The sequence below is a fragment of the Phoca vitulina genome, unplaced genomic scaffold (genome assembly GCF_004348235.1).
Source record: "Phoca vitulina isolate PV1807 unplaced genomic scaffold, GSC_HSeal_1.0 scaffold78, whole genome shotgun sequence".
NCBI classification, from domain to species: Eukaryota; Metazoa; Chordata; class Mammalia; order Carnivora; family Phocidae; genus Phoca; species Phoca vitulina.
In genome coordinates, this window is record NW_022589781.1 from 6,030,194 (window position 1) to 6,057,757 (window position 27,564).

Genomic DNA, 27,564 nt, shown 5'->3' on the forward strand with positions numbered 1-27,564 from the left:
GGTATTTGGGGGTATAAACTTAGCAATAGGATTCTGAAAGTAGGCTTAGCATTATTAAATTTTGATATTTTGGAAAGATTTCATCACAAGAGTACAGTTCTGGTTTTCAACAATGAGAATAAATAGAATACAGATGGGAGTTCTATGTGAGAAGAGCCACGGCACAACGTTAAGTTGAAATGCAGTGTGAAATGTTGTTCAGTACCGTTGTGAAGGAAAGGCCATGGGTGTGCCACACCCCATGAGACATTGCCCAAGGTCAGGATTTGGGGAAGATTGTCAGAAAAGGGCTAAAAGGGGATAACTAATCTGCATAAATCCTTATTGTACACAAAAATTTCCTGAGTTGTGTTTCCAAATGCAGATTACCTGGAGGACTACTATCATCCTCACGTATGAGGACTGTATTTGCTTTCCGGTGTCAGGCCCAACATTTGTGACTGATTGATTGATTTTTAGTTTTTGTTGTTTTAAAGATTTAATTATTTATTTGAGAGAGAGAGAGAGAGAGAGAGAACATGCTCACAAGCTGGGGGAGGTGCAGAGGCAGAGGGAGAAGCAGGCTTCCCGAGGAGCAGGGAGCCCGATGCGGGGCTCGATCCCAGGACCCTGAGACCATAACCTGAGCTGAAGGCAGATGCTTAACCAACTGAGCCACCCAGGCGCCCCAGTTGTGATTTTTTTGAACAAATGATCCTCATGCAAGTGTGATGGTATGTGCACTTTGAAAAATGTCAACATAGTGGGAAATAAACACATTCTATGTGGAAGACATCCTTGCTACCAAAGCAGGACCAGGAAAGAAAAAAAATACTATTACCTTGAACTTCTAAAGAAAAATTGAAAAGTTTAGCAGATGGTTCCACAGACCCTGTAGCAAATATCACGAGTGCCATTTGAAGGGGACGTAAGAAGCATCTGTCAGTACCCCACAGACATCAGCATCCAGTTATCAACGGCTCCCCAGTGGTGGTTTAAAGTAGCCCGTACTGCTAGGACAAAAACAGAAGTCTGAAAACAAGTCTGCATCATACTTCTTTCACACATGAAAACCAAGTGTTTCCGTTTGCGCTCCCACAAAGAGCCAGATCTTCCAGGGTCCCTCATGTGCCGGGGATTTAAATGTTGCTGATGGGGGCGCCTGGGTGGCTCAGGTGGTTAAGCGTCTGCCTTCGGCTCAGGTCATGACCCCGGGGTCCCGGGATCAAGTCCCACATCGGGTTCCTTGCTCAGTGGGGAGCCTGCTTCTCCCTCTGCCTCTGTCTCTCTCTCTGTCTCTTAAGAATAAATAAAAGCTTTAAAAAAAAAATGTTGCTGATGGTTTCATTTGGAGAAGGTCATACTCTATGTTTCAGAAGCTAGCTGTGGGAATGGGGCAAGAGTGCATGGGATCCGTGCTATAGGCTGGCTTTGTACCTTCTCTGCCAAGTGCTTATTCTGTTCACTGAGGCAGACTCAATCCCACCAAGCTATAACAAGATGGTTATATCTATCAAACAATGAGTCTTTCTTTCTCTTTCTCATCACCTTTTCAGGAAATTCATGTGGCATGAGCTCTCTAGAGCACTAGAACCTCATTGTGTTAATCAGTATCTGAAAATTAATATTAAAAATGCTGAATTAATTTTACTATTTTTTCTATTAAATTGTTCCACCTCTGAATTATGAATTTAAAATTCATTTTTCTCCAGTAAATCCAACCCTCAGTAAAATTTGTCACCAGTCGTTCTTTTTTCCTAAGGTTATCTCTGTCTTTGGATTCTCCTAATACCAGCTCCATCATGCTGTGATTATTCTACTTTCAGAATTCATTCAATAGCCAAAAACATGGTTTTCTCATTGAGTGAATGGTATTTGGTATCTACACAGTGTAAGACACCAAGTAAGGTACGAATAATGACAGAAAGGTATGACCCAGCAATTGCACTAGTAGGTATTTACCCAAAGGATACAAAAATACTAATTTGAATGGATACATGCACCCTGATGTGTACAGCAGTATTATCTACAGTAGCCAAACTGGAAAGAGCCCAAAGGCCCAACAACTGATGAATAGATAAAGAAGATGCAGTATATATATATATATACACACACAATGGAATATGACTCAGCCATCAAAAAGAATGAAATCTTGCCATTTGCAACGATGTGGATGGAAAGAGAAGGTACTATGCTAAGTGAAATAAGTCAGTCACAGAAAGACAGATACCATATGATTTCACTCATGTGGAATTTAAGGAACAACCAGATGAACATGGGGGAAAGGGGAAAAAAAAGAGAGGGAAACAAACCATAAGAGACTCTTAACTATAGAGAACAAACTGGGGGTTGATGGAGGGAGGTCGGTGGGGGATGGGTATTGAGGAGGGCACCTGTTGTGATGAGCACTGGGTGTTACATGTAAGTGATGAATCCCTGAATTCTACAGCTGAAACCACTTTTACCATATATGTTAACTAGAATTTGAATAAAAAATTGAATGTAAAAAAAAGAAACATAATGGTCCTCTTCAATGTATATTCTAGGTCAGAAAGAAATTTACATGTAAATAGAATAATGAGTTATTTAAAAAAACTAGTATTTATTGGATATTAAAATGAAATAGTTACTGAAAGGGACTGGCAAAGACTACTTTTTTCTGAAGCTGAGAAACCTCTGGGATTAAGTTGATACATTAATGGATGTAATTGGATGTAATTTAATGTTACTGTTACACACTTAGAAGGTTGATCTCAGAGAGGATAGGTGTTCTACAGTTGGGAAGTGTGGGAGCACAGTGTGAGACTTGGTCCTTTCCCAGGCCTGCTGCTCTGGCTGAGGGTGAGAGAGCGCAGCGTGCGGCCCCATGCTGGTTAGTGCACACAGCCCTGAGACAGTGCTCCTCAGTCTGCGAAGGCCCGAGGAGAAGGCTTTCCCACCAAATGGGATCTTACGCACAGAGGAAAACACAGTTTTCTTTGACACCTCCTTTGTCTAGTCTTTTTCCTGCTCAGGCACCTGGAGCAGGAAGGTTGGGATTGCAATCACAGGTAGCCCTGGGAGCCTGCTTTACCTGCCTCCGTGACCAAGAGGAGAGGAAAAGTTGCATCAACTCTGGAAACAAGGATAAGGCAGGGTTTTGGCCAGGACTGCCACAGCCCTGAAAGAGAGAGAGTGAAACAGCCCAGACAGGGACAAAGATGGATTTTTGAATCTCCGCTACAGAAATAGGGGACCTCATGGTCTCAAAGATGTCGGTCATCAACCCAGTGCACTAGTGCAAGCACACATGGGCGCCCCGAAACTTTCCACAGCATTAGAGAGGAAGAACATTTTATCTTCAAGATAAAAGGGGGAAAGGGCTTTAAGAAAATTTATTACGAAAAACACACAAGCTATTTATCAAAAAATATGAGTTTCAAATGCAACTCGAGAAAGAATGAAATGTATAAAATGTGGACAGTGAAATAAAGGTGGGGATAGAGAAGAAAGTATAACTAAAGAGACTAAAGATAGAAAAATACAGGACTAAAGATGCAGAAAATGAAGAACGCTTTATTAATCATAAATGACTATTAATACTTACTTAGAACTTGCTAGGAGCATTGTAACGGGTATTGTACAAACACTTCTGCATTTAATTACCAAACCTCCTAATGAAGACACTGATATTCCTTTCTTTACTTTATGGGCCAGAAAAGGGTGAAGCCCGCAAAAGAGAGCTAACCCGAGGGGCAGGACTTGGTCTGTCTGGTCCTGGCGAGCACAGGACTCCTCTCGCTGGCCTGGGGCACTCCCTCACGTGTGTGTGTGTGTGTGTGTGTGTGTGTGTGTGACATCATCCAGAGAGCAGACGGGTCCCCAGGGGTTCAGGCAGTGACATCAGATGGCCAAATACAAATATAACTACTCGGTGTTAACACAGACATCGGGGAAAGTGAGCACGTGCAATCACAAAAATACTGTAGAAAGAATCAGAATAAGAATAAACCTTTAGAATTTTGTAAAGCACTTATATTTGCAGATTGAAGGTGTTCAAATCATGAAACACAGACGGCAAGGGGACTAATCGTTGGAAAACCCCTGGTACACTATGTTTATTTCAAGAATAAGCAAATTTCCCCCAGATAGTTAAAAAAAAGGAAATAAATAGTAGTTACACTTCAGAAATCTGCTCCGTGGGAGACAATGGAGGAAATTTTGTGAAGAGAGAACCTCAAATTCAGTCAAACTGTGATCCAAGTGTGCGGCCACTGGCATTCTAACAACTGCAAGGATTCACACGTTCTTACTGAAAAAATTGCTCAAGGACATATGTCAGTTGGCGAATTGTTGAACAAAAATAAAGAATTTAAAAATAAGTAAATCATGATATAAATGTTTAGACATAAGCATTAAAACCAATAAAACAAAATACAGTCTAAATGGAACCCAGGAGAACTTTATTATAAATCTATAAATGTATACATATATAGAACCTATGTATGAGAATGCAGGAATATAAACTAATTCTTAAAGGAAATGTAAAATATAAATAATAGGAATAATAGTAAGCTATAACCAGTAATAATAATAGTAATAGTAACTTTCAATTCTCAAATTTTATTATCAAGGACAGCAATTTTGTGTGTATGTGCGTGTGTTCAGGACTGGAAGCTAGAAATGTCACAAATTAGAGATAGCAAATGCAGTTAGGTGGTATTTTCTTGTTTGGAATTCCATCATATTTTTTTCTATGAATCTTGTGGCTAGTTTTCTATAAACCCAGATTATCTGGATCTAATTCCTTATTTTAAGTCATCATACGTTCTTTCAATGCCTACTTTCCACACACGCACATTCCTGAGCTTCAGAGGTCTAATACGATAGAGCAAGTCTGAATTGCTATTTTAAATCATTGTAGTCATGAACAAATTAAGATTCTTAAAACGGTGTGTAATAGAATATGATAGAAACATAGGATTGTTAGGTTTTTGAAAGAGATTAAATTTTTTGCAGATGTCTGTTTTAAGGCAGAGAAGAAGAGTGAAACAAAGAGAGTATTTAGAAGTAGTTTTACTTCTGTTAAAAAAAAAAAAAGGTTAAAATTCCAGCCACAGTTTGATGAATATTAAGTTCTTACTATTCAACTTTCTTGATGGATTGAAGCATTAAATTTAATATGTTGCAACCATAATACTTGAAAGTAAATAGAATTCAGCATTTATATAACTTTCAGATGGTGAAAGACTAAGCAGAAATCAAAAAAGGAAAGAGGGATATATTTGAGCACATAAAAATGCCAAGCTTCGAGATGTCAAAAACAAAGAACATTAAAAGACAAGCAACACACTAAAAAAATTTGTAAGTCTACTAACAAAGTGTTGATTTCTGTTCTATGCACATATGCCATGGAAATAAAATTTTAAAATACCAAAATTAAAAAAAGAAGAATCAGAGATAAATATATCACATAAATTATGCTAGCAACCACAGAAATGCAAAATTAAGCCCCACGTTTATTTAGCAATCCTCTAGGCATACATCACCCTCAATATTGACAAATATGTGCTGTTATAAACACTCACACACTACTGAGGAGGAAATAAACCATCACAGTCTTTCTGGAACGCCATCTGGCAATTTGTACAAAGGGCTTCAACATGTTCTCCTTCCTTGATCCAGAAATTCCACATCCAGGAATTTAACCCATGGATATAATTAAAGACACAGAACAGTGATGAATACAATACAAGGAACTCAAGTGTACAGCTAGAGAGCCTAATTTATAACATTAGTGCAGGCTGCATGTTACTGCAAATTGTGTTTTTGAAGCATATTTATTGGCTCAGAACAAGGATCATGAAGTAACAAGAGGTAAAATAGCCAACAAAATTTATACATGCAAAGTCCTGAAAGATCACGTATGTAAGTAGGTAGATAGATGACAGATACATAGGTGACAAATACTGATAGAAAACACCTTAACATCTTGGCAATGGTTTTCACTGGATTGCAGAGTTTAAAATATTTTCTCTTTGTATTTGTACTTTCAGGATACTCCAGGATGATTGTCTCTTCATCAGAAAGACAGAAACATTTTTTGCTGTTTACCTATAGATGTTTTCCATTGCCAACTACATGAAAATTAAACTATACTGTTTTTTAAGGCACTTGAATGACTCTCCCCAAAATATTCCTGGATTATCTATCAATCTATCATCCATATATCTATCTACCTATCAATTGTGGGTTTGTTTTTTTTTTTTTTTGATTCCCTTATCCAGCCTCCATCAGATGCATACATATCCTGTATCCCTACCAGTCTTACCTCTGAAACATGGATCAAAATGCGTTTTATTCAAGCTACACATACTTGAATTTCTCTGATTCTTGTTATCTTGAATATTTCACTCATGATACTTGAACATGTGAGTTTTCAGTCAGAGCTCTCTCTTAATATTTATCAATAGGCATCTTTATTAAAAAAATTCTAAATGAACTCGGGTACATATGCTTTGAGTTGCTGTGACTATGAGCCTCTCCATAGGAGTTTATTAATAAGTTAGGGAGTTATCACGAAATTTCTGTAATCAAAGTGTAGGAAATGCATTTATAAATTGGTTGTAAGACTAATGTGTCTGAGTGTATAGAAAAGAATTTCACTGAAGCTTCCATTTAATAAAGTGAAATGCTCATTTTAAGTGAATAATCAAACTCTCTGATACGCTATCTTAAAATTATGGTTAAGTATAATCATTAGATAATTTGCTTGGCAAATTTTGCATCTAAATCTTGGTTTAAGATCAAATAGTAATGATAGTCCCCCTTCATTCCCTCAAACATTTGATCAGTTATGCAATTTTAAATAAAACCTTCAAAATTCACGTCAGCGTCATGTTTTCAGAAAAATGTGCAAGATATGGTCAAATTAACTTCCAGCTTAACATGAAAAAATTTCCATCTCTCTCTGCTTATAACTTGGCATCAACTTTAATGCCAATTAAAATAATCAAGTAATTTTAGTAATACTAACTATAATAATTTCCATTACTAAGCATGGCACTTACTGTTTTATTTTTTTTAGATACTGTCTTTCATGAATCTTCGCACCAATTAATGGAATGTAGATATTGTTAACCTCACTGTGAAAATTATGATTCAAGATCTGAGGGATTAAATAACTTATTTAGCAAGTAGGGAATATCTTCCTGTAGGATGCAGGAGCTCACCACTCCATCTTTTGGAATGTTTATGAAACTGTTCATTTCACCAAAAGGCCATCTCCATGATGCACTTTGAACCCTCATCTGTGTGTTTTGAGCCATCCTGTGGTAACCCCATTTTTCCATTTAGTTGGGTGCAGTAACTTCGTGAGCACAAAAAAAGATCCTAGTGTAATAAAAAGATGCTCATAAAACATCAGCGTGTGTATTTGGATGTCGTACAGGAACCCAGAGAGCGAGGCTAGGTCTGTGAGGCTTGAGAATCCTCTGAATACTATAAAACAGAGAAGTCCTTTATTTAACACTTCTTTTTTTTTTTTAATATTTTATTTATATATTTGCCAGAGAGAGAGAAAGCGGCAGGCAGAGAGAGAAGCAGACTCCCCCCTGAGCAGGAGTCCGATGGAGGACTCAATCCCTGGGATTGTGACCCTGTGATCGTGACCTGAGCCAAAGGTAGACACACCCGACAGAGCCACCAAGGCGCCCCCATTCAATACATCCTAAGTGCCCGTGTGCCACAGATGTTTCTGGTGCTCTCCATACGGCCTCTCCCTGCACTCAGGAAAGTTACAGGCAAGGAAGCTCAGACATACAGTTAACATGACTGTTTGATAAATCTTTATAAGGAAGAGTGCGATATTCTCTGTATAGAAATACATAAGGGAAATTATCAACTATACGTCGGGGCAAAGTATGTGTAAAGGTAAAAGAAAGAGCCGAGTATAAATGAAAAGAGAAAGGGGTAAATGGGACTGTATTAAAATTAGGAACTTTTCTTCAACACGACAACCTTAATTGGGTCTAAATGTAAGTAATAGAGTGGAGTATAATGTTTACAAAACAGTAAACCAACAAGAGACTTAGACAGTAATAGATGAAGAGCTCTTAGGAACCGCTGAGAAAAAGATAGAAAAATGCACAAAAGACAGGAACCAACACCTCACAAATGCCCCACATCGTAAACGAGTTAAAATCCCTCAGCGATAACTGTACATACCTACCAGGATGGCTAAACCTTAAAAAAGCTGGAGTTAACAACAACTGTCGGCAAAGCTGGGGAGCACTCAGGCTAGACTGTGAGCCGATAGGATCAGCTTAGAAAACCGTGTGGCAGGGACCTAGCCCCTCAGAACATGTGTGTGTCCAGCCATTGGATTCTCATATTTAACCCAAATACATTCATGTGTAGGAAGACATGCAGAAGGGCACGGCGCTCTTTGTTACAGCATGCGCTGGAAACAACCCAAATGCCATCACCAGTGTGAGGAGGAAAGACCGTTTGGAGATGCCTGTCTCACGGAACACAGTACTTCCACCGAAATGAGTGTGTGGAGACTACACTGCGTGTTCCTAACTCCTGCATGCACGCACATCATGTAGGACCTAGTAATAAGCGAGAAAGTCAGTAGTCACATCATATTGTTTAATTCTACTTGTAGAATTTAAAACAAGTAAAATTAATCTATGATATTAGAAGGCAGGCCATCTTTAGGATGGAAGGGGCAGTAGTGATTCATAGAAAATATAGAGAATATAGGGCTTCTGATATATGGACAATATTCTATTTCTTCATGTCAGTGGCATGTAGAATTAAATATAGCTGGGATAATTCATCAGGTTATGAAGTTATGATGTATAAAAGTCTATCATATATAGTATTTCTGTACAAAGTGTATTCTTAAAAGGCATGTTGTATGTTGTAACGAATAATCCTTGTAAACACATCTCTGAGCATGTATTTCATTATTTTTGTAAAATAAATAGCTCAAAATACATTTCTTAAGTCTAAGCAAAGGAATGATTTTAAAAGGCAAAGATTCAAAGAAATGTTTTGAAAACAAAGGGAGTATTAGTAAAAGAGTCAAATATTCGTAAAATATGCAATTGCAGTTATGTTCAAATGCGCATGTTCAATACAGCACTCCATCATGGTATATTATGTAAAAATATGTCTCAAACAATTTTTCAGAGACATATCAGAATAAAAAGGAGCCTGACATTGAAGCAGGTATGGTTTGCTCATGAAAATGATACAACAGTATCTGTGTTAGCTCTGCGAGGTGGTTTTGCTTGTTTCCTTTAGTAAGTGACAAAGTTCCAGCGATCAGGAGAAACTGATGCTCTTTGTGGATCATGGCAATCGGAGTATTTCACGTGTGCTCTCTGCTCTTCTGTTCTAGGGATGATTATTATCAAAACTGGAAGACTGAAAAGAATCAGATATCATAGATGTTGTAGTATATAAGCTTCAAAAGTGTATGTGAATGTTCTTCTGTTTCTTCTGTAACCCCATAGGCAGTCTAACGTACTCGCTTTGGCCCATGTCACCCACCTTAATATTGGGGTTTTTTTGAAATGTGCACAGAGAATAGAACATTTTAAAATATCTTACACTTTTTTCAAGCAATCTGGTATTTCTGCCACTTGAAGAAAGCAAAACTAATCAAAGAGAAAGCAGAAATGGTGGTTCGGCCCTTAAGGGAATGTGTTAAGTGTGTATGTGGTTATATGAGAGTATGTGTGAACATATTAATTCTTCCTTTCTGTGTCAGTTAATATATAGAAACAAGCAACAATCTGGCTAAACATTTTCAAAAGCTTCCGGGAAAATAGCATGTTTGCAGTATAATATGAGATAAGAGTAGCAAAGTCTACCAAATTTTCTTTCATATAATCTAAACCTCATTCTTTCATTAAAGGAAGTGTATAATAGATTTAAAATACAAATTCAGTATTAAGCATTTTTTGAGGATATGGAAAAAGGGAAGTATTTAAGTGTAAGGACCACATAAAATTCATGAAAGTAATTTATTAAATAAATTCAATAATTTAGGTATTATATAGATTATTAACATTCTAAATCACTTAATTATCAGTGCTTGAATATATTTACAGTTGATGGTGAAGTTTTTACTATTTTAACATAATAATCTGCTTCCTTAATACTGTAAGATTATTATTTGATTAAAATATAGACCATACAACTAAACAATGATGAGTCTAGGATTCTATAAATAGAAGGCTGAACATTTGAAAGTCCGAATTAAGAATTATAATAAAGATAATATGCAAGTTTGGCTCTTATGCTAGAGAAACATGTGGTACTTTAAGTTCAGTTTACCTTTTGAAGATTGTTTCTTACTGTGTCCACTCTAGGGTTTTCCAGTATAACAGGGCAAGTCTTTCCACAGACTTGCATCTGCTCTTGGATACTGTTATAATGTCTTCATTTAATTTAAAATACTTTCATGGGTTCAGTGTAATATTATGTGTCTGTTACTCATATGAAGCTATCACTCAAATGCTGAGTTGAAGAATATTTAGAATTTTAAAAAGAATATTTAGAATTTAAAGAGTGCTTTTGTTACCTATATCTTCAGTGAGCCTGGAAGCCTTACTGATCAAGCTACTAAATGTCAAATGTAGGCTTTTATTTTCAAAACTCACTAACCAGTTGACTTGTATGATAAATGATACTGATTAGTTTCCATCGGTGAAATGAAAACTGTTTAAGATGTAAGGATTGGCTAAAATTATTTAAAGGCAGTCTACCTGTGCAGGAAACTGATTTAGGAACCAAATGAATTAGGTGCGCTTTTAACTTTCGGGGTGGTATAGTCTGAATCTTACAGTCCTGCAGACTATGAATCTTCTTTGTCTGACGCTGGTTAAAATAGCAAAAGTATCCTACCTCCGAAATCTAGGCATTTCCCTTGAATGTATTTTTTATGCAAGGTAGTAGTTTGAACACCTAAAAGAACAAAGAGCTGGGGCTTCCTTAAATCTACAGAACAGGTCCCTTAATCTTCTTTTGTGATTTCTTGCGAATACATTTTTACTTATTATCTTTATAAATAGATACAGGTATATCTACACATAAACATACAATAGCAGAATTGGGACTGAAACTCATGGAAGGAATAACTAACCCTCAGAAACCCAACCCTCTAATTGCCTCCTGTTATTTTCTCAAAAGAATTCAACAGTTGAATGTGAAAACATGGTCTTAGATCTATTGAAAAGACAAGGCACCTCTCCAGACCACCTAATCAACATGAAGCATGGGTCCCTAGCAGAATAATCTTGGGTCTTATAATCATAGAATCATAGAGAATTTTGACTGTAGACAATCTTTTTGTTACTCTTTAATGGATTCTATGATTATCCTCACAACATGAATCTCGTTACATGGACTTAATTCATTTTAGAGGTGAATTGCCATTACTAAATATGTCAGAAATTTAACTCTGCTGATTCAAGCAGCAGTGAAATGAGAGCCTACTATTCTGTGTACTTGTAACATGCACCTATTAGTGTGAACAGAATTTAGGAGACATGACTTTTCAAAGACAAATAAGACTGAGAGAAGGCAGATTTGCTTTAGGGGCAAAGTGTTTGGATGCTTTTTTAATGTAACTCCTAGAATTCAACTTGATGAATCAAATATGTTGCAAACTGTTTGCACTAGGCTGTGGGTTATATTTGTGCGCACCAGCCAACAGAGTTTTCAGTGAAGAGTGATTCCAATAATTATACCATCATAGAGGAACCTCTTAATCCTTTCCTTAAGGACACCCAAGCATATTTAAACCATGGGTGAATTTCTAATTTCTTTAGAATAATTCTTTTGAAATCCAACAGTAAAAGTAGAAGCTAAGAGAAATAAGAGGACGGGAGAAATAAGGAGCTGTAGTTACTGTCTACTTGACGAGAATGTTTCTTCAAAGGAAATGTAACTCATAGGTGTTTGCCTTTTCATAAGACCTGTGAAGGTTGTTCTCGCAGTAGCTACCACTGGATTGTTTCCTTAGAGCCCTCTTTTTTTTTTTTTTTTTAAGATTTTCTTTATTTATTTGACAAAGAGAGAGAGAGAGGGAGAGCACAAGTAGGCAGAGAGGCAAGCAGAGGGTGAGGGAGAAGCAGGCTCCCTGCAGAGCAGGGAGCCCGATGCGGGGCTTGATCCCAGAACCCTGGGATCATGACCTGAGCTGAAGGCAGACGCTTAAGGACTGAGCCATCCAGGCGCCCCACCTTAGAGCCCTCTTGAGAGTAATGATCTCTTACCAGGCTGTGTAATTCAGTAGAATACAAATTGACAAAAAATGTATTAAATGAATATATATTGTTTGGCAACTCTGTAAATGATTACGTGTTTGTTTGTTTTTTTCTTTTCTTTTTTTTTAAGGTTTTATTTATTTGAGAGAGAGAGAGAGAGAGAGGAGGCGGGGGAGGGAAGAGGCAGAGGGAGAAGCAGACTCCCTGCTGAGCAAGGAGCCCAATGAGGGACTCGATCCCAGGATCCTGAGATCATGACCTGAGCCGAAGCCAGATGCTTAACCGACTGAGCCCCCCAGGTGTCCCTACATGTTTTTTTCCATAAAATTCTTGCTTATTCTAAGGAATTGTATCCCTCTGGGATTTTCTTGCTTATTTGTATGCCCTTCCAGTGCCTGGCTGCATCTAATATAGAGGTTTTTTGGTGAGAGAAAAGTTCAAAAAATGGTGCATGTTACTATGTTCTTTCTTCTAATGAATGAATGTATAATTTCCGTACTCTGGTTTAAATGTTACTTATCTTTATGAAAAATTATATTAAATATTTTAACAGTATCATTCTAAACAAAACACAGCATCCTTTCATGTTATGTGTTGCTACTGTTAAAAATTCTCAAGATTCAAAGATCCCCATCTACTTGGGAGATAATCTTAGAAATTATATCTGAGAACTCATTCTTTTCACCTTTAAACCTAGATTTTCTGAAAAACTCATTAATGGTAGCATAAGAAAAATAATTTTTCTGGGGCACCTGGGTGGCTCATTTGGTTGAGCATTGGACTCTTGATTTCAGCTCAGGTCATGATCTTAGGATCGTGAGATCGAGTCCTGCATGGGGCTCCTCTATCAGCGGGGAATCTGCTGGAGATTGTCTCTTTCCCTTTCCCCTTGCCCCTTCCCTTGCTCATGCTTTTTCTTCTTCTCTCACTCTAAAATGAATAAATAAATCTTCAAAGAAAAGGAAAAATAGTTTTTCTTAAGATAGCACAAGACAAAAGTCAGTCCTAACAAGTTATTTAAGATAGCTATGCTTCTCCCAAATTTCCAGAAACTTATTGAAGCCTTCACCCAGAGGGTTAATTTTATTCTCACTAGTACAATTTTTGTATTTGTAATATTAAAAGTAGTTCAGAGTATGGTAACTACATAGTAACACGGGACCGAATGACTTTAAATAAATACCTTTCATCCCACCTACCTTCACTCCTGGACCCACTCTCCTGAGTCATCAACATTTTGCTATTTCCATTTTGAATTCTTCTGATTCTAAATAGCACACTGGCTTCTGTCTATTTCTTCAGTTCTCACCATATATTTATTAATAACCGACTATGAAAGTTGAGCAATCTTATTAGCACCTCTCCCTCACTCTTGGTTTTGTTTACCATGTTATGTTTAGTTTTTTCTATTGTTCGTATAATTTTAAATAATATGACTAAAACTCCATTGCTCATCCCAACAACTTTAGATTTTACAGGAAGAGGATTTTAAACTATGTGACTCATTACCAAAACTAAAACCACATATGTGTTGGTCACTTAGCAGCTCCACAGAAATAGTGGAGTGAAGGTGTTCAGCAGAGAGACTCTCAAGTTATCTGTGCACAGATTCAATTTTTGTTAATTCTGGGTAAGTTATTTCCAACAGCAGGAACCTAGGATCCCTTAGTATATTTCTCTGAGCATGGGAAGGAGAATGGGGTTGTGAAAAAATCCTGAGATTTGAAATGCCTTCGCAAGGTCTGAATAGAACTGTACTTTGGGAAAAGCTACCATAGATTTACTAGTTGAAGCAGACTGAAGTAGCTTAGCTGTATGGTGACTTTAGCGGTCAGATTCCTTTGAAAAATGTCTAGGATGAGCTATCAGCCCTTAACTCCTGCATTCAAACATACATACTTTGAAGAGCTTTGGACTTTTTTCAGTTCCAGGAGAAATCCCGGATTACAGAGGAAGTAAAATGGAAATTGGGAAGCTGTGTGTGTGTGTGAGTGACAGAAAGTTGGGGGGGGAGAGGAGAGAGAGAGCAAAACAGAGAAAGAGGGACAGAAACAGGGAGCAAAGGAAGTGTTATGTTGTAATGTATTCTATTGTGTGAAAACAACAACAAAAACAAAACAGTAGTCATCAGGATTTAATGGAGTGATTTTGATATTGATTTGACGTTTTCATGGTTCTGAATCCACATTTCAACAAGTGAATAAAATATTAGAAAGTTATCCCTACCAGGAGCTCTTTGTTTTTAGGAAGATATTAATAACTTTTAGTCTACTGAGAGCCCATTAAAGATTATGAACTGGGCAGAGCCCCTCAGATGATTGTGAGCCCCACATTATTGGTCAATGATTATCTTTAATTATTGCAACTTCAATAACTTAGTATATTTTAATACTATAGCTATGCTTAGTATCACTTAACATAACAATCAAAATTAAGTATCATATATTACAGTTTAATATCATTGCCTTTTTTTAGGATGGCACCACTATACGTTTCTGCTGAGATTAGACATTACTGATTTTATTTAAAAGTACATGATATGTTTCAAGGTTCTATCATTTGAGAAGAAATAACATAAAGTAACATTACAGTGATTCTTTAGAATGTGAAGTCAGATATTGAAATAGACATTATTTCCCATTAAAATTACTAATATATTTGGACTGAGTGTTGTAGAGTCTTAAAGCAGTATTTCAAACTGTGTTCTAAGAGAGTGTAAGAGTTCAAGATGTAAATGGATGATTCTAGAAAATGTGCAAATATACCCCCTTCTTGGACAGTCATTATGCCAATTAGCACAATAAGCCTCTGAAAAGACCTGCAGTAGAGTAGATTGAAAATTTATTTAGTACCCTGTATCTCAAACTTATCTGTGCAGAGTGCACATTTGTTTTTTCAGCATACCTGTTACAAATTATAATTTATAATTTAGTACAGGGGTTAACAAATCACATCCTACTCACCATTTGTTTTTGTAAATAAAGTTTTATTGCAACATAGTCATGCCCACTTGTTGCTTTTGAGTTACAGTGGCAGAGTTGAAAAGCTGAATCAGATACTTTATGTCCAGCACGGCATAAACATATTTATTATCTGGTTCTTAACAGAAAAATGTTTGCCAATCCTGATAGCAGAACAGTATACCACTGGACATCATATTGGGAAACACTGACTTAGACAAATATATTACTATTTTAAACAGCATCTTCTTATGGATAATTATAAGTTAAATGTACATACATGCATGATATAGAATTAATTTTAACTATATGAAATTTGCAGTGATGGGGCTTTGATTACTATTCAATTAAAGCATCAATTTTTAAAGATTATATTTTAATATAATTAATTTATGTGAAACTTCAAAACATGATGTAGGAAGAAAAAGAATGTAAATATTCTTACAAATCTTGTCTAAAGACAAAGATAAAAAATGATATTTGATAGCCTCACATTTCTTTTGATTTAATTATCTAGGGAAGATTCAAACTTTATTGATATCTTTCTTCCTTGCTTTCTTATTAGGAGAAATTCCTGATAGAAAGTTCTAAGTATGTAATTACTATGTCTTTTCATTTTGACCTTGAGGACACATTGTTCCCTCTTCAGATTCAAAATTAATTAGTCTAATATGTTAAGTTACAGATCTTGAAACCTGAGTTTAAGTACTGGCTCAGATATTATCTAGATGTCCAAACTATAATAGCCAATATCCGAGTGTCGATTCTTCATGAGGCATTAATAATAAAGCTGAACTAAACTCTCGGAATTTTTTTCCAGGAAGAACTGAACCCCATCATCGTTACCCCGCCCATCCAAGCTGTTGACCAGGACCGGAATATTCAGCCGCCATCAGATAGGCCAGGCATCCTCTACTCCATCCTTGTTGGTTTGTATCTACTAATATTTTACACTCTCAGTTATCACTCTAGATCCATGTAGAAAAAGTTGTCTCAAATCAAAGGAAATACCTTTAATAGCAAAGTTGGTCTCCTTGGAAATTATTATTTTTACATAAAAATAAATTCAAAAATAACAATTTTCCCTTAGAGTTAGTTTTAGTGAAATGTGTAGAAGAAAACATGGAATTTTTTTTTTTTTATTGAAGAAGTGAAACAACTTTAAAAAATGAGTATTTATATACATATTGGTAGCTTTCTCTGTGTTACCTCATAAAGAATTCTCTAAGAAAAATTTGAAAAAAAAAATCAATAGAAAATGTACACTGTTTGCTCTACTGGTATTTTACCATTGGTTGAATACAATTATGTAATTCTGAAAATATATGACTGACTTAAATAAGGGTTTTTGGAACATGGGAGAAGGATCATGATTACCCAAGGACACACAATACATTACACCCTTGGCTAATTTTTCCTTGAAAAATTTCCACAGCAGCTATTCTAGTTCATCCTTGTGCATATACTGGTAATTGTACTAAAACAAAAATGATGAGAATTTGATTATGCTACTCTTCTCATTGCTTTTGCTAAAATATGGATATTGCTGCTTTGCATGGTTTATAGTCTCTAGAGAGACAGATGCATATGAGACAGATCATACATCTCTTAATGAAGAAGGGGTTGTTTTTGAAGTGTGTTTCAGAATGACTATTCAGTGGAATTAAGCATTACCCTCAACCCCTTTCTATCCCTGAGCCTTCAGCCTGTGTGTATGCGCACATACATAATAATACAGTAGCCTACAGACATTAGACAGATTTCCAAATATGACGCTATATCCTACTTAGAAATGTTGTCTGTAAAGAAAGTTTAAGCAATTCTGTTTCAAGCCTTTGGTCTGGAACTACACACAGGTCATATGCCAGTTGCAGAGATTAGACAATTATATATTTTTTAAAAAAGACCTTATGAGCATAAGCATCAGTCTTTTAAGTCTGTAAGGGCGTTGGCATATATAAAAAGAAATAGCCATTGTTCCTTTCATTAACTGAAGGGTTGACAGCGTATCAGACTATGTGCTAGGTACTATAGATGCAAAGGAGAGAGATAAATATTCTAGGTTAGGGAGGGGTCGAGTCTATGGCTAGGAACATGTCAAAAGATAAATTAAAACACCTAGTTTTAAGCACTAGAAATAAGCTATGAACCACACATTACATGGGATCATGGAAAGAAAGTGCTAAGTATTTCTGAGAAAATTGCTTAGAAAGAGTTCTATCAGCAGAAAGATCAGTGTTTCTAAGTAGAAAACTGGAGGGAAAATACCTAGAAGGGTGATATAGCATGTACAAAGTCCAAAGGATGAAACTTAAAGACAGTTTTGGAGAATCATGCTACCCAGAGTGGGCTAAAATCCACCGGTATTCATGAGTTTCTTTCACTTTCAGAAATTGCATTTATTCTTTCTTTCAATAAATAAGCACCTACTCTGTGGAGGAAGACAGATTCCTCACTTCGTGGAACTGGTGTTCTGGCAGCAGAAACAGGCAACAAACAATAAATATGATAAATACATTTATGTATTTATTATACAAGATAGAGAGTGGCCAATGTTGTGGGAAAAATAGAGCTGGATAAGTGGGAATAGAAGTACAGAAGGGGTGTTGGGGCGCCTGGCTGGCTCAGTCGGTTGGGCATCTGCCTTTGGCTCAGGTCATGATCCCAGGGTCCTGGGATTGAGTCCTGCATTGGGCTCCCTGCTCAGCGGGGAGTCTGCTTCTCCCTCTCCCTCTCCTGTTTCCCCTGCTTGTGCTCTCTCTCTCTCTGTGTCTCTGCCTCTGTCTCTGTCAAATAAATAAATGGAATCTTTAAAAAAAAAGTGAGGTTTGAGTAAAATCTCATGGACATTGAAGGAGTTAACCATGTTGATATCTGGGGGAATAGTTTCTAGGCAGGGATAAAAGCTGGAGCTTGCCTGGTGGTTTTCAGAAGCATCAAAGAGATGAGTAGCATTGGAGAGGGAAGTAGAAAGAGGATGTGAGGGTGACTGGGTGGCACAGTTAGTTAAGCATCCGACTCTTGGTTTCAGCTCAGGTCATGGCCCCAGGTCCTGAGATTGAGTCCCAAGTCGGGCTCCAAGCTCAGCACAGAGTGCTTAAGATTCTCTCTCTCCCTCTCCCTCTCCCTCTCCCTCTGCCCCTCCCCTACATGCTCTCTTTCTCTTTCTCTCTCTCTCACAAAGAATAAATAAATGTTTTTTTAAGAAAGAAAGAGGATATGAAAAATAAGAGGGTCCCAGAAAATATAGAATCTTGTATACTATCAATCTACTTTGTCATTTACTCTAAGTGAAATGAGAAGCCAACATAGTAATGAGAGCAGAATAATGAATTGCTGTTCTGTACCATCAGCCACCAACTGATGGTACAACTATGATGGATAGTCCTAAATAATGGAAATAACCATTAGCACTAACTCTGCTTTCACAGCTAAGTTAAATAAAATTATATAATTTCATAGTATTTGCATTTCTAGAAGGCAGGGTGTTGTATGGGTAGTTTCAACTATGTTTAAATCCTGACTTTAAAACTTACTAATCATAATTATACAATTATGCTGGGTGAGTTGCTAATCTCTTTGCCTCAGATTGCTCCTCTTTAAAAATTGAGTTGATAAGAACAGACCTTCTATAAAAGGGTTTTGAGATTTGATTTAATACAGGTAAGTGTGTAATAGCACCTGGAAAAAAGTTAGTGCTCAATAAATGTTAGTTGATGTTGTCATTACTGTTAGGAAGAAAAATCTTGTTTCCTAAGTTAAATAAGACTGGTAAGAATAGAAGCATGCACACAAAAACCAAACATACAAAACAGGATTTTCATGGCTCTGATTTTACTTACTTTCCAGAACTCTTAATTTTCCTTAAGCCCACCCAAATAATTCTGAATGCATGTGTTCCTCAGAGCTGGTTTTCTCAGTTACCATGTGGAGATTTCTCCTCCTGGTCTCACACATTCTTGGTAGTCTGCTTACTGTATGTGAGGATATGGATCCTGATGTGTGTAAAAAGGTCATCTGAGGATTGTTGCCAACCCCTTCACTGGTCCCACTGTAACTATCATCAATGGTGGAATTATTGCTTCTACTATTGATTACCCCCAGCAACCTGACCTTATATCAACTCAATCCATTATTTCTTATGATGTGTCCACTGGCTTTCTTCAAGAAAAATGATACCATTATATCTGTGGAAGGTGGGATTAGCAGGGATAATCTGAGTGAAAGATATTCCAACTATAAGCAAAGTCAAAGATTCATAATTCAAAAAAAGCCTCAAAATTGACTACTGCCTTAAAATGGAAATTGTCTTATCCCAAAATGGAGAGGAGGGTTGGGGGGGGGGGGTGGAATTAGTAAAACTCTGATAGTCAGTCCAACCAATTCCCCTTTCATGTTTTCAATTAAGAAGATGAGGGGTGCCTGGGTGGCTCAGTAGGTTAAGTGTCTGCCTTCAGCTCAGGTCGTGATCCCAGAGTCCTGGGATCAAGCCCTGCATCAGGCTCCATGCTCAGCAGGAGCCTGCTTCTCCCTCTCCTGCTCCCCCTGCTTGTGGACTCTCTCTCTGTCAAATAAATAAAATCTTAAAAAAAAAAAAAAAGTAAGGTGAAATTTAGGTTTAAATTGGAGCATGTACTAAAGGGCAAAAAAAGTGACCATAACATCTCAACTGATAAGTACAAAATAGAATTTTCTGGTAAACTAAAATTTTTAATAAAACCAACATAAATTTAGATGAACTGAATTATTTTTGTTTGGGTACTTATGATTTCACAAACATTGAGTGGTATATTTAATGAAGCCCTTTAAGTTTGTTATATTCAGTATAATAAAATCATAATACACGTGAGATTAAAGTTTTAATAATTTAAGGACATATCCCAGGTGATGTCATTGAAAATAGTCAAGTAAAGCCTTCTGAAAATTCATCCTTCCATAAAAGCAATGAAAAACTGGTTTAAAAAAAAGTGAAAATCATGATTTTGGATCATTAATTCCTGAATTAACCAAGGCTTAAAGCAACTCAGGGAACATTCATTCAGAAAAAACAGCTGACTATTTGTAATAACTTTTTTTTTTAACTTAGTGGAATTTTTCACTTGCCTGAGTCCCATCGCCTGCTCTGTAGTTCAGCAGTAGCACTAAAAAATAGCAACCTGCATTCCCAAAGCAGCTTGTCAGTCATTGGAAGAAGCAGAACAAAACTGGAGGTCTTTGAAAGCCTCATTTCCAAGAATTGTCTTTTGACCTGGCTGGTGGTTCTCTGGAAGAGCCCACATAAAACGCTGACTCAGATTTCACCCAGCACAAAAAAAAAAAAAAAAAAAAAAAAAAAGCCTTATTTAGGGGCTGGAGGGGGAAGAGGAGGGAGAAGTTTGTCAAAAACAATTACAGGCAAGTGTTTTTACTTTGTTGCTGCCTGAAGTGATAGATAACAATTGGGACAAGCAATAGGCTAAACAGTAAACTTAAAAAAGAAAGCTAGGAATGATATCCATAGGGTCTGTATAAAGCGTTGACATATTTCTAGGAATCATAGAACAACAGTAAGAATAGTGCTGTGTGTATTTTCAGAAAACATCTGAGAATGCCTTGGGTTTTCATCTCTGGCTTACCTTGGGTTTCCAGAAAAGCAGAAAGCAAAGGCTAAGGTGGAGTTCTAAACAGCAGGACTAAGGACTAAAGATGTGATCCAAAATGCACAAAGTGCTCCTCAACAAAGACTAGGAGATTTATTGCTTCCAAATATGTAAAAAGATCTTTGTCCAATCATTAACCACTAAACTAAGTACGGATTTCAGTGACCCCACATGACAAAAAAATACAGATTTTAGAGTATTAGTTCAGAAATCATTAGTTGAGAAAACAAATGAGCACAAGTAAAACAAGCAATATCTTCAATAGACTCTGGGGAAGGAAGAAATCTGATTTTCAGTGTTGCCACATAATACTGTTGGAAATGACCAGTTTTTAATAAAAATTATGAGACTGGAAAGAAACAGGGAAGAATGGTTGATACACAGGGCAAATAAATCAACAAAAGAGTTTCTGAGGAAGCCCAGATGTTGGACTTACAAAGACTTTCAATTGGAGAAAAACAAAGACTTTCAACTGGGTATTTAAAATATATTCAAAGAACTAAAGGAAATCATGTGCAAAGAATTAAAACATGGGAATGATATTTTATCAAATAGAGAATATTAACAAAGAGACAGAAATTATATATAAAAAAATAACCAAATAGAAATTTTGGAATTGAAAAATATAACAACTGAAATTAAAATTTTACTAGCGGGACTTAATAGAAGATTCAAGCAGGAAGAAGAAAAAATCAGCAAATTTGAAGAGAGATCAATTGAGATGATCAAATCGGAGAACAGAAAGAAAAAAAGAGTGGAGAAAGTGAAGAAGAGAGCCTCAGACACTTGTAGGATACCATTCTGTATACCAACATATGCATAACAGGAGTCCCAGGAGAGAAGAGAAAGGGGCTGAAAGAATATATCAATAAATAATGGTTAAAAACATCTTAAATTTAAAAAAATCTACACATCCAAGAAGCTCAGTGAGTTTTCAAAAAGTATAGACTCAAAGAAATCCAGACACATCTCAATCAAATTATCAAATGACACAGACAAATAAAGAATTTGAAAGTAACAAAATGGAGACTTTTCATGGATATTAAGTCTCAATAAAATTATAACATGATTTATCATCTGAAACCATGGATACTAGAAAACAGTGGGATGACATGTTCAAAGTACTGAAAGAAAAAATTGCCCATCAATAATTCTAAATATGGCAAATATTTCCTTCAAAAAATGAATAAGAAATTAAGACATTCCCAGAAAAAGAAAATGAAAGAGTTTGTCAGCAGCAGACTTCCTCTATAAGAACTGTCGAAGAGAAATCTAAGGCTGAAATTAAAGCACAATAGAGAGTAACTCAATTCTACATGAAGAAATACAGAATAGGGATGCCTGGGTGGCTGAGTCAGTTAAGCATCTGCCTTCAGCTCAGGTCATGATCCCAGAGTCCTGGGATCGAGTCCCACATCGGGCTCCTTGCTCAGCAGGGAGTCTGCTTCTTCCTCTGCCTGCTCTCGTGACGCCACCTCTGCTTGTGCTCTCTCTCTCTCTCTCTCTCACAAATAAATAAATAAAATCTTAAAAAAAAAGAAATACAGAATAGTGGTAAAAACAACTACATAGGTAAGTATAAAAGATAGCATAGGTGTAGTTTTTTCTAGTAAATCTTCTTTTTTTATCTGATATAAAGAAAACACTATAAAGCAATAATTGTATATCAACACTGATGGACAGGAAATGTATAAACATGTATTTGCAATAATAACTAGAAAAGGGAAGCAAGTTTAAAGATTTAAATTACTTAACCAATTTAAAGATTTATATGAAAAGACACAACAAGGGGATTTAAACAGTACATGTGAAAGATACCCATTTAACACAAAAGAAGTCAGTAATAGAGTAATAGAGGAACAGAAAAGTTAGGAAATACAGAAGACAAATAGCAAAATGACAAACGCAAATCCTACCTTTTTAGTAATCATAATCAATGTAAGTGAATCAAATGTTCCAATAAAAGGCAGAGATTAGCAGAATACATAAAAAAGAAAGGAAAACATGATCTAACTATACAGTCTACAGAGACACACTTTAGGTACAGAGACATAGATCATTGGAGTGTAAAAGGATGTGAAAAGACAGTCCACACAAATGGTAAATAAAAGTGACCTGAGGTAATACTACTTATGTTAGACTAAAATAAGTTAAACAATAATATTTTTTGAGACAAAGATGGACATCTTATAACAATAACAGAGTCAATCCATTAAGAAGGTATAATAGTTATAAACATATATGCACCTAATAATAGAGCCCAAAAGTACATGAAGCAAAAACTGATAAACCTGAAGGGGGAAATAGATCATTCAGGCATGATAGTTGGAGATTCTGATACCCTACTGTCAGTAATGGATTAAACAGGTAGATAGAGGGGAGCAAGGACAGAATTGAACAGCACTGCAAGCCAACTAGACCCTACAGATATTCATACAATGCTCAAACCCAAAACAACAGAATACACCTTCTTCTCAAAGCCACATGGAATATTCTTCAATATAGACCACATGTTAGGCCACAAAAACAGGTGTCATTAAATTGAAAATGATCGAAATTATACAAACTATATTCCTTGACCACAATGGAATGAAATCAATAATCACTAACAAAGAAAATTTGGAAACTCACATACATATGGAAATTAAAACACACTCCTGAATAGCCAATGGTTCAAAGGAAAAACCCCAAAGAGAGTTCGAAAACTACTTTGAGATAAGTAAGAATGAAAACATGTCCCACCAAAATTTATGGGATGAAGATCAAGACATACTCAGAGGGAGATTTATAGTTGAACATGCCAACATTAAGAGAGAAGAAAAATCTAATCAACATTGTAATCCTTCACACCAACTGGAAAAGGATGAGTAAACTAAAACAGAGAAAACTAAAACAGAAAAAGCATTCAATAAGTGTATAGTGATTAAGTGACTAAGAGGATTAATATAGGAAAAAAAAAGAAAAGAGAAATACACATTCTTTTCAAATAAAGACTAGAGTGGAAATTAATATCAATGAAACTAAAAATTCATTCTTTGAAAAGAACAACAAAACTAATAAAGCTCTAGCTATGTTGATCAAGAATATAAAAGAGAAGACTCTAGAATGAAATAAAGGACCTTGTTGCTGACCTTTTAGACATGAAAATATAAGGGCATATTACATACAATCATGCACAAATTAGAAAACTACAACGGTCAAATTGCTAGAAAGACATAAGCTATTGAAACAGACTCAAGAAGACAGAAAATTCTGAGCAAACTTATGACCTGTAAGGACATTGATATATTCATCAAAAAACTTCTCAAAGGAAAACCCAAGACCAGAAGTCTTGACCAGTGAATTCCACCAAACTTAAAAAAAAAAGATGTAACACCTATCCTTCTGAAACTCTTCCAAAAAATAAAAGAGCAGGATATACTACCTAACTCATTCTGGGAGGCTAGAATCACCGTGATACCAAAACTAGCCAAAGACATCACAAGAATGGAAAGTTATACAACAATATCCCTTAGGAATATAGATGTAGATTTTCTCATTTGAATACTAGCAAATCAAATCCAGCGGTTTATAAACAGGATTATGTGCTTTGACCAAAAGGAATTTACCCCATGAATGCAAGGTTGGTTTTATTTACAAATAAGCCAGTGTAATACACCACAGTAATAGGCAAAAAGGGATTAAAAAAACCCATGATTACTTCAAAAGATGCAGAAACAAAATCTGACAAAACCAAACCCTGATTAAGTGTAAATTTACTTAATGACATGTCATTGAAACTCATATAAAACAAACACTATTAGAAATACAGGGAGATTTTAATTTAACCATTATCATAGTGAAAGATTTTAAAGCTACCTTCTTAGAACTTAGATCAAGTTGATAAAAATTCAATAAACATATAGTGATTAAGTGACTAAGAGGATGAAAATAGAAAAAAAAAAAAAAAAGAAAAGAGAAATACACATTCTTTTCGAATTGTTTTTAAAAACCCAAGACAGATTTATTTAAAAATTTTGTTAGGCTCAAAGAAAATCTTGAGAAGTTTGAAGAACTAGAACTCACTCTGTTTAAATAGGAAAACCATAGAACCATAGAATCAAAACTAAAGGGGAACTATAAAATTTCTAACTAAGTGAAAGGAAGAATTTTATTTTTGTAAGTAAAAATACAGAGAAGGTGATGTCAGCAAAATGGAGGGCTAGGAGGCCCCAACTCTTGTCTTGCCCACAAAAATAACAAAATAATAAATAACTACAGACTGATGGGAATTGCTCTGGGAAAGTTCTGGACTACAACAGTAAAAACAGCAGAAACTCTACAGGGCCTACAGACTGAGGATTCCCACATAGGAAAGCAATAGCCTTTTACCTGCATTATGCCTTCCCCCAATCTGAGCAGTTCGGTGCCAGGAGGGGTCCCCTTGGAGGGACTCCACCTCACGGGACCAGGAGAGCAGGGGAATCCCAGTAAACGTCCCCATCATGGGCATTTGCTGCCTTTGCTAGGAAGGACCCTACAGTCCCCACCAATGCCGAACCTAGCTGACAGAGCTGCGCAGAGCCCTTGGCTCTGTCTCCTTCCTGGAGCTGAAACTGTAACTGCACTGAGACCTACCCCAGGGCGCAGTCCCTGCTGTGCCCTGCTTTCGGGGTCCTAAGTCACAGTGTGTCTGCGATCCCTGGGGCCCAGCTGCTTGCTGCTCTGTGGATGACCGGTCAGCCCTGAGTTGCAGCTTTGATCCACCCTCACTGGGCTGCCCTGAAAAACATGTATCAATAAGGTGGTGAGAGTAAGTCCTTACCCATCAATAATTACTCCAGTTGTAAGTGGTTTAAAATATCCAATTAAAAGACATAGACTGGCTAAATGGATTTTTTTAAGAAGATCCAACTGTAAGCTGACAATGGGAGACTCAATTAAGCCTGAGGACACTAGTGGGCTGAAAGTGAAGGCATGGAAATGTATTTCTGGCATACATAACCCCACAGAAGGCAGGGGTAGCAATACTTTTATAGGACAAAATCAACTTTAAGTCCAAAGCTCTCACAAGAGACAAAGAAGGGCATTTCCATGACAGTTCCCACACCGTCATTAACAAAGATATGATGGAGTGTGTATTTACTTCCAATAATATAAGAAGATCTACTAACTTTTAGTTTATAATACTGGCTTGTAATATTAGTATTTTGTAATGTTGGGTACTCTTATCTGAGCACCTAGTGTATGACAAGTAATATGTATTAAATATAACATATAGGGGAGCCTGGGTGGCTCAGTCGGTTAAGCATCTGACTCTTGGTTTCTGCTCAGGACATGACCTCAGGGTCCTGAGATGGAGCCACAAGTCAGGCTCAGCACTCAGGGGGAATATTCTTCCCCTCTCCCTCTCCCCCTCCCCCCCTCACACACATGCTCTCTCTCTAAAATAAATAAATAAATCTTTAAAAAAATAATAAATATAATATATAGATAAGATAGATGTTACATACTAACATGTAAATATTAAAATATAATTAATAGCTACTTTTCCTTATTCAAAGTAAGTATGATAATTGTGATAATATTATGAATATCCTAGCAACTGAAGAGTTGGTGTCACACACTGGTTAAGAATGGAGACACCAGTCCCGAAAACTTGGATTCAAACATTTTTTACAAGCACGCATTAACTCAGATGAACATTATTAAATATTAGTATTTTTGTGCTCAAGTGTACAGGATGCTCATGTTGGAAAAGCCCTGAGGAAGATTCAGATTTTAATATATATTTTAAATTGAAAAAGGAATTCCCTCTTTTGTATATTTCAAATTTCACGAATACTGGAGGGAGAGCCCAGAATTTCTATTTATTTGCTTTTACTTTTCTTGTTTAGCTTTGTTTTCCCAGTGCCATACACCTAATAACTGCATCCTTGTTTACACGCTTGCCTTTCAAACATTAAGTAACCTCACACATAGTCTGTGAGTTGCCTTCCCTCAGGCCTTTCTATTTTCCAGGATGTTGATTCTAATTTTGAATAACCTCCACTAATTCGGAAATTTTCTTCTTTTCCTTTTGGGATTCTGTGGGTTATTCTTCACTATTATCAGAAACTTATTACTGGCTAATAAGCTGGAGTATTGTGAAGTATTATTATTATTATTATTATATAGGCATGAGAGAAGTTTGATTTTATGGCACACATTATTGGAAGATGTTTCTCCTACTACACAGGTCATAGTACTATCAGTATCATTCATATCTTTATGGCTTCCCCTGGAAATTGTTCTAAATGTGTTTAGAAATTCATTTTAAACACATTGAACTTCTTGTCCTGTCCCCCATAAAGATCACATAGTGTAGAATAATAAGCTAGAAATACTGGAACTCACAAAAATAGATCTGCTAAAAATGAGAGCATTGATTGAATCCAAAGATAAGTTATATTATCTATAGTAATGGGGTAGGGAGTGTTTATATTAGTAAAGGTACAAGCTTAGATACTTCTATAAAGAACGTACTGCATAGAGCACTGGATGTTATATGCAAACAATGAATCATGGAACACTACATTAAAAACTAATGATGTAATGTGTGGTGATTAACATAACATAATAAAAAAGAAAGAAAGAAGAAAGAAAAAAGAAAGAAAAGAAAAGAAAAGGAAGGGAGGGAGGAAGGAAGGAAAGAGGGAGGGAAGGAAGGAAGGAAGGAAAGAAAGGAAGGAAGGAAGGAAGGAA

At 36.3% G+C, this 27,564-nt stretch overlaps 1 protein-coding gene across 4 annotated transcripts in view; it reads left to right on the forward strand.

Moving 5' to 3' along the window:
- The window catches only part of LOC116625425 (protocadherin-15-like), a 1,687,848-nt gene that overhangs the window by 1,287,000 nt on the left and 373,284 nt on the right, over positions 1-27,564 (forward strand). For all 4 annotated transcript variants that reach the window (XM_032393940.1, XM_032393941.1, XM_032393942.1 and 1 more), the window contains one exon: positions 16,023-16,131. In XM_032393940.1, the coding sequence (XP_032249831.1) occupies positions 16,023-16,131 (109 nt within the window). The remainder of the gene's footprint in view (positions 1-16,022; positions 16,132-27,564) is intronic.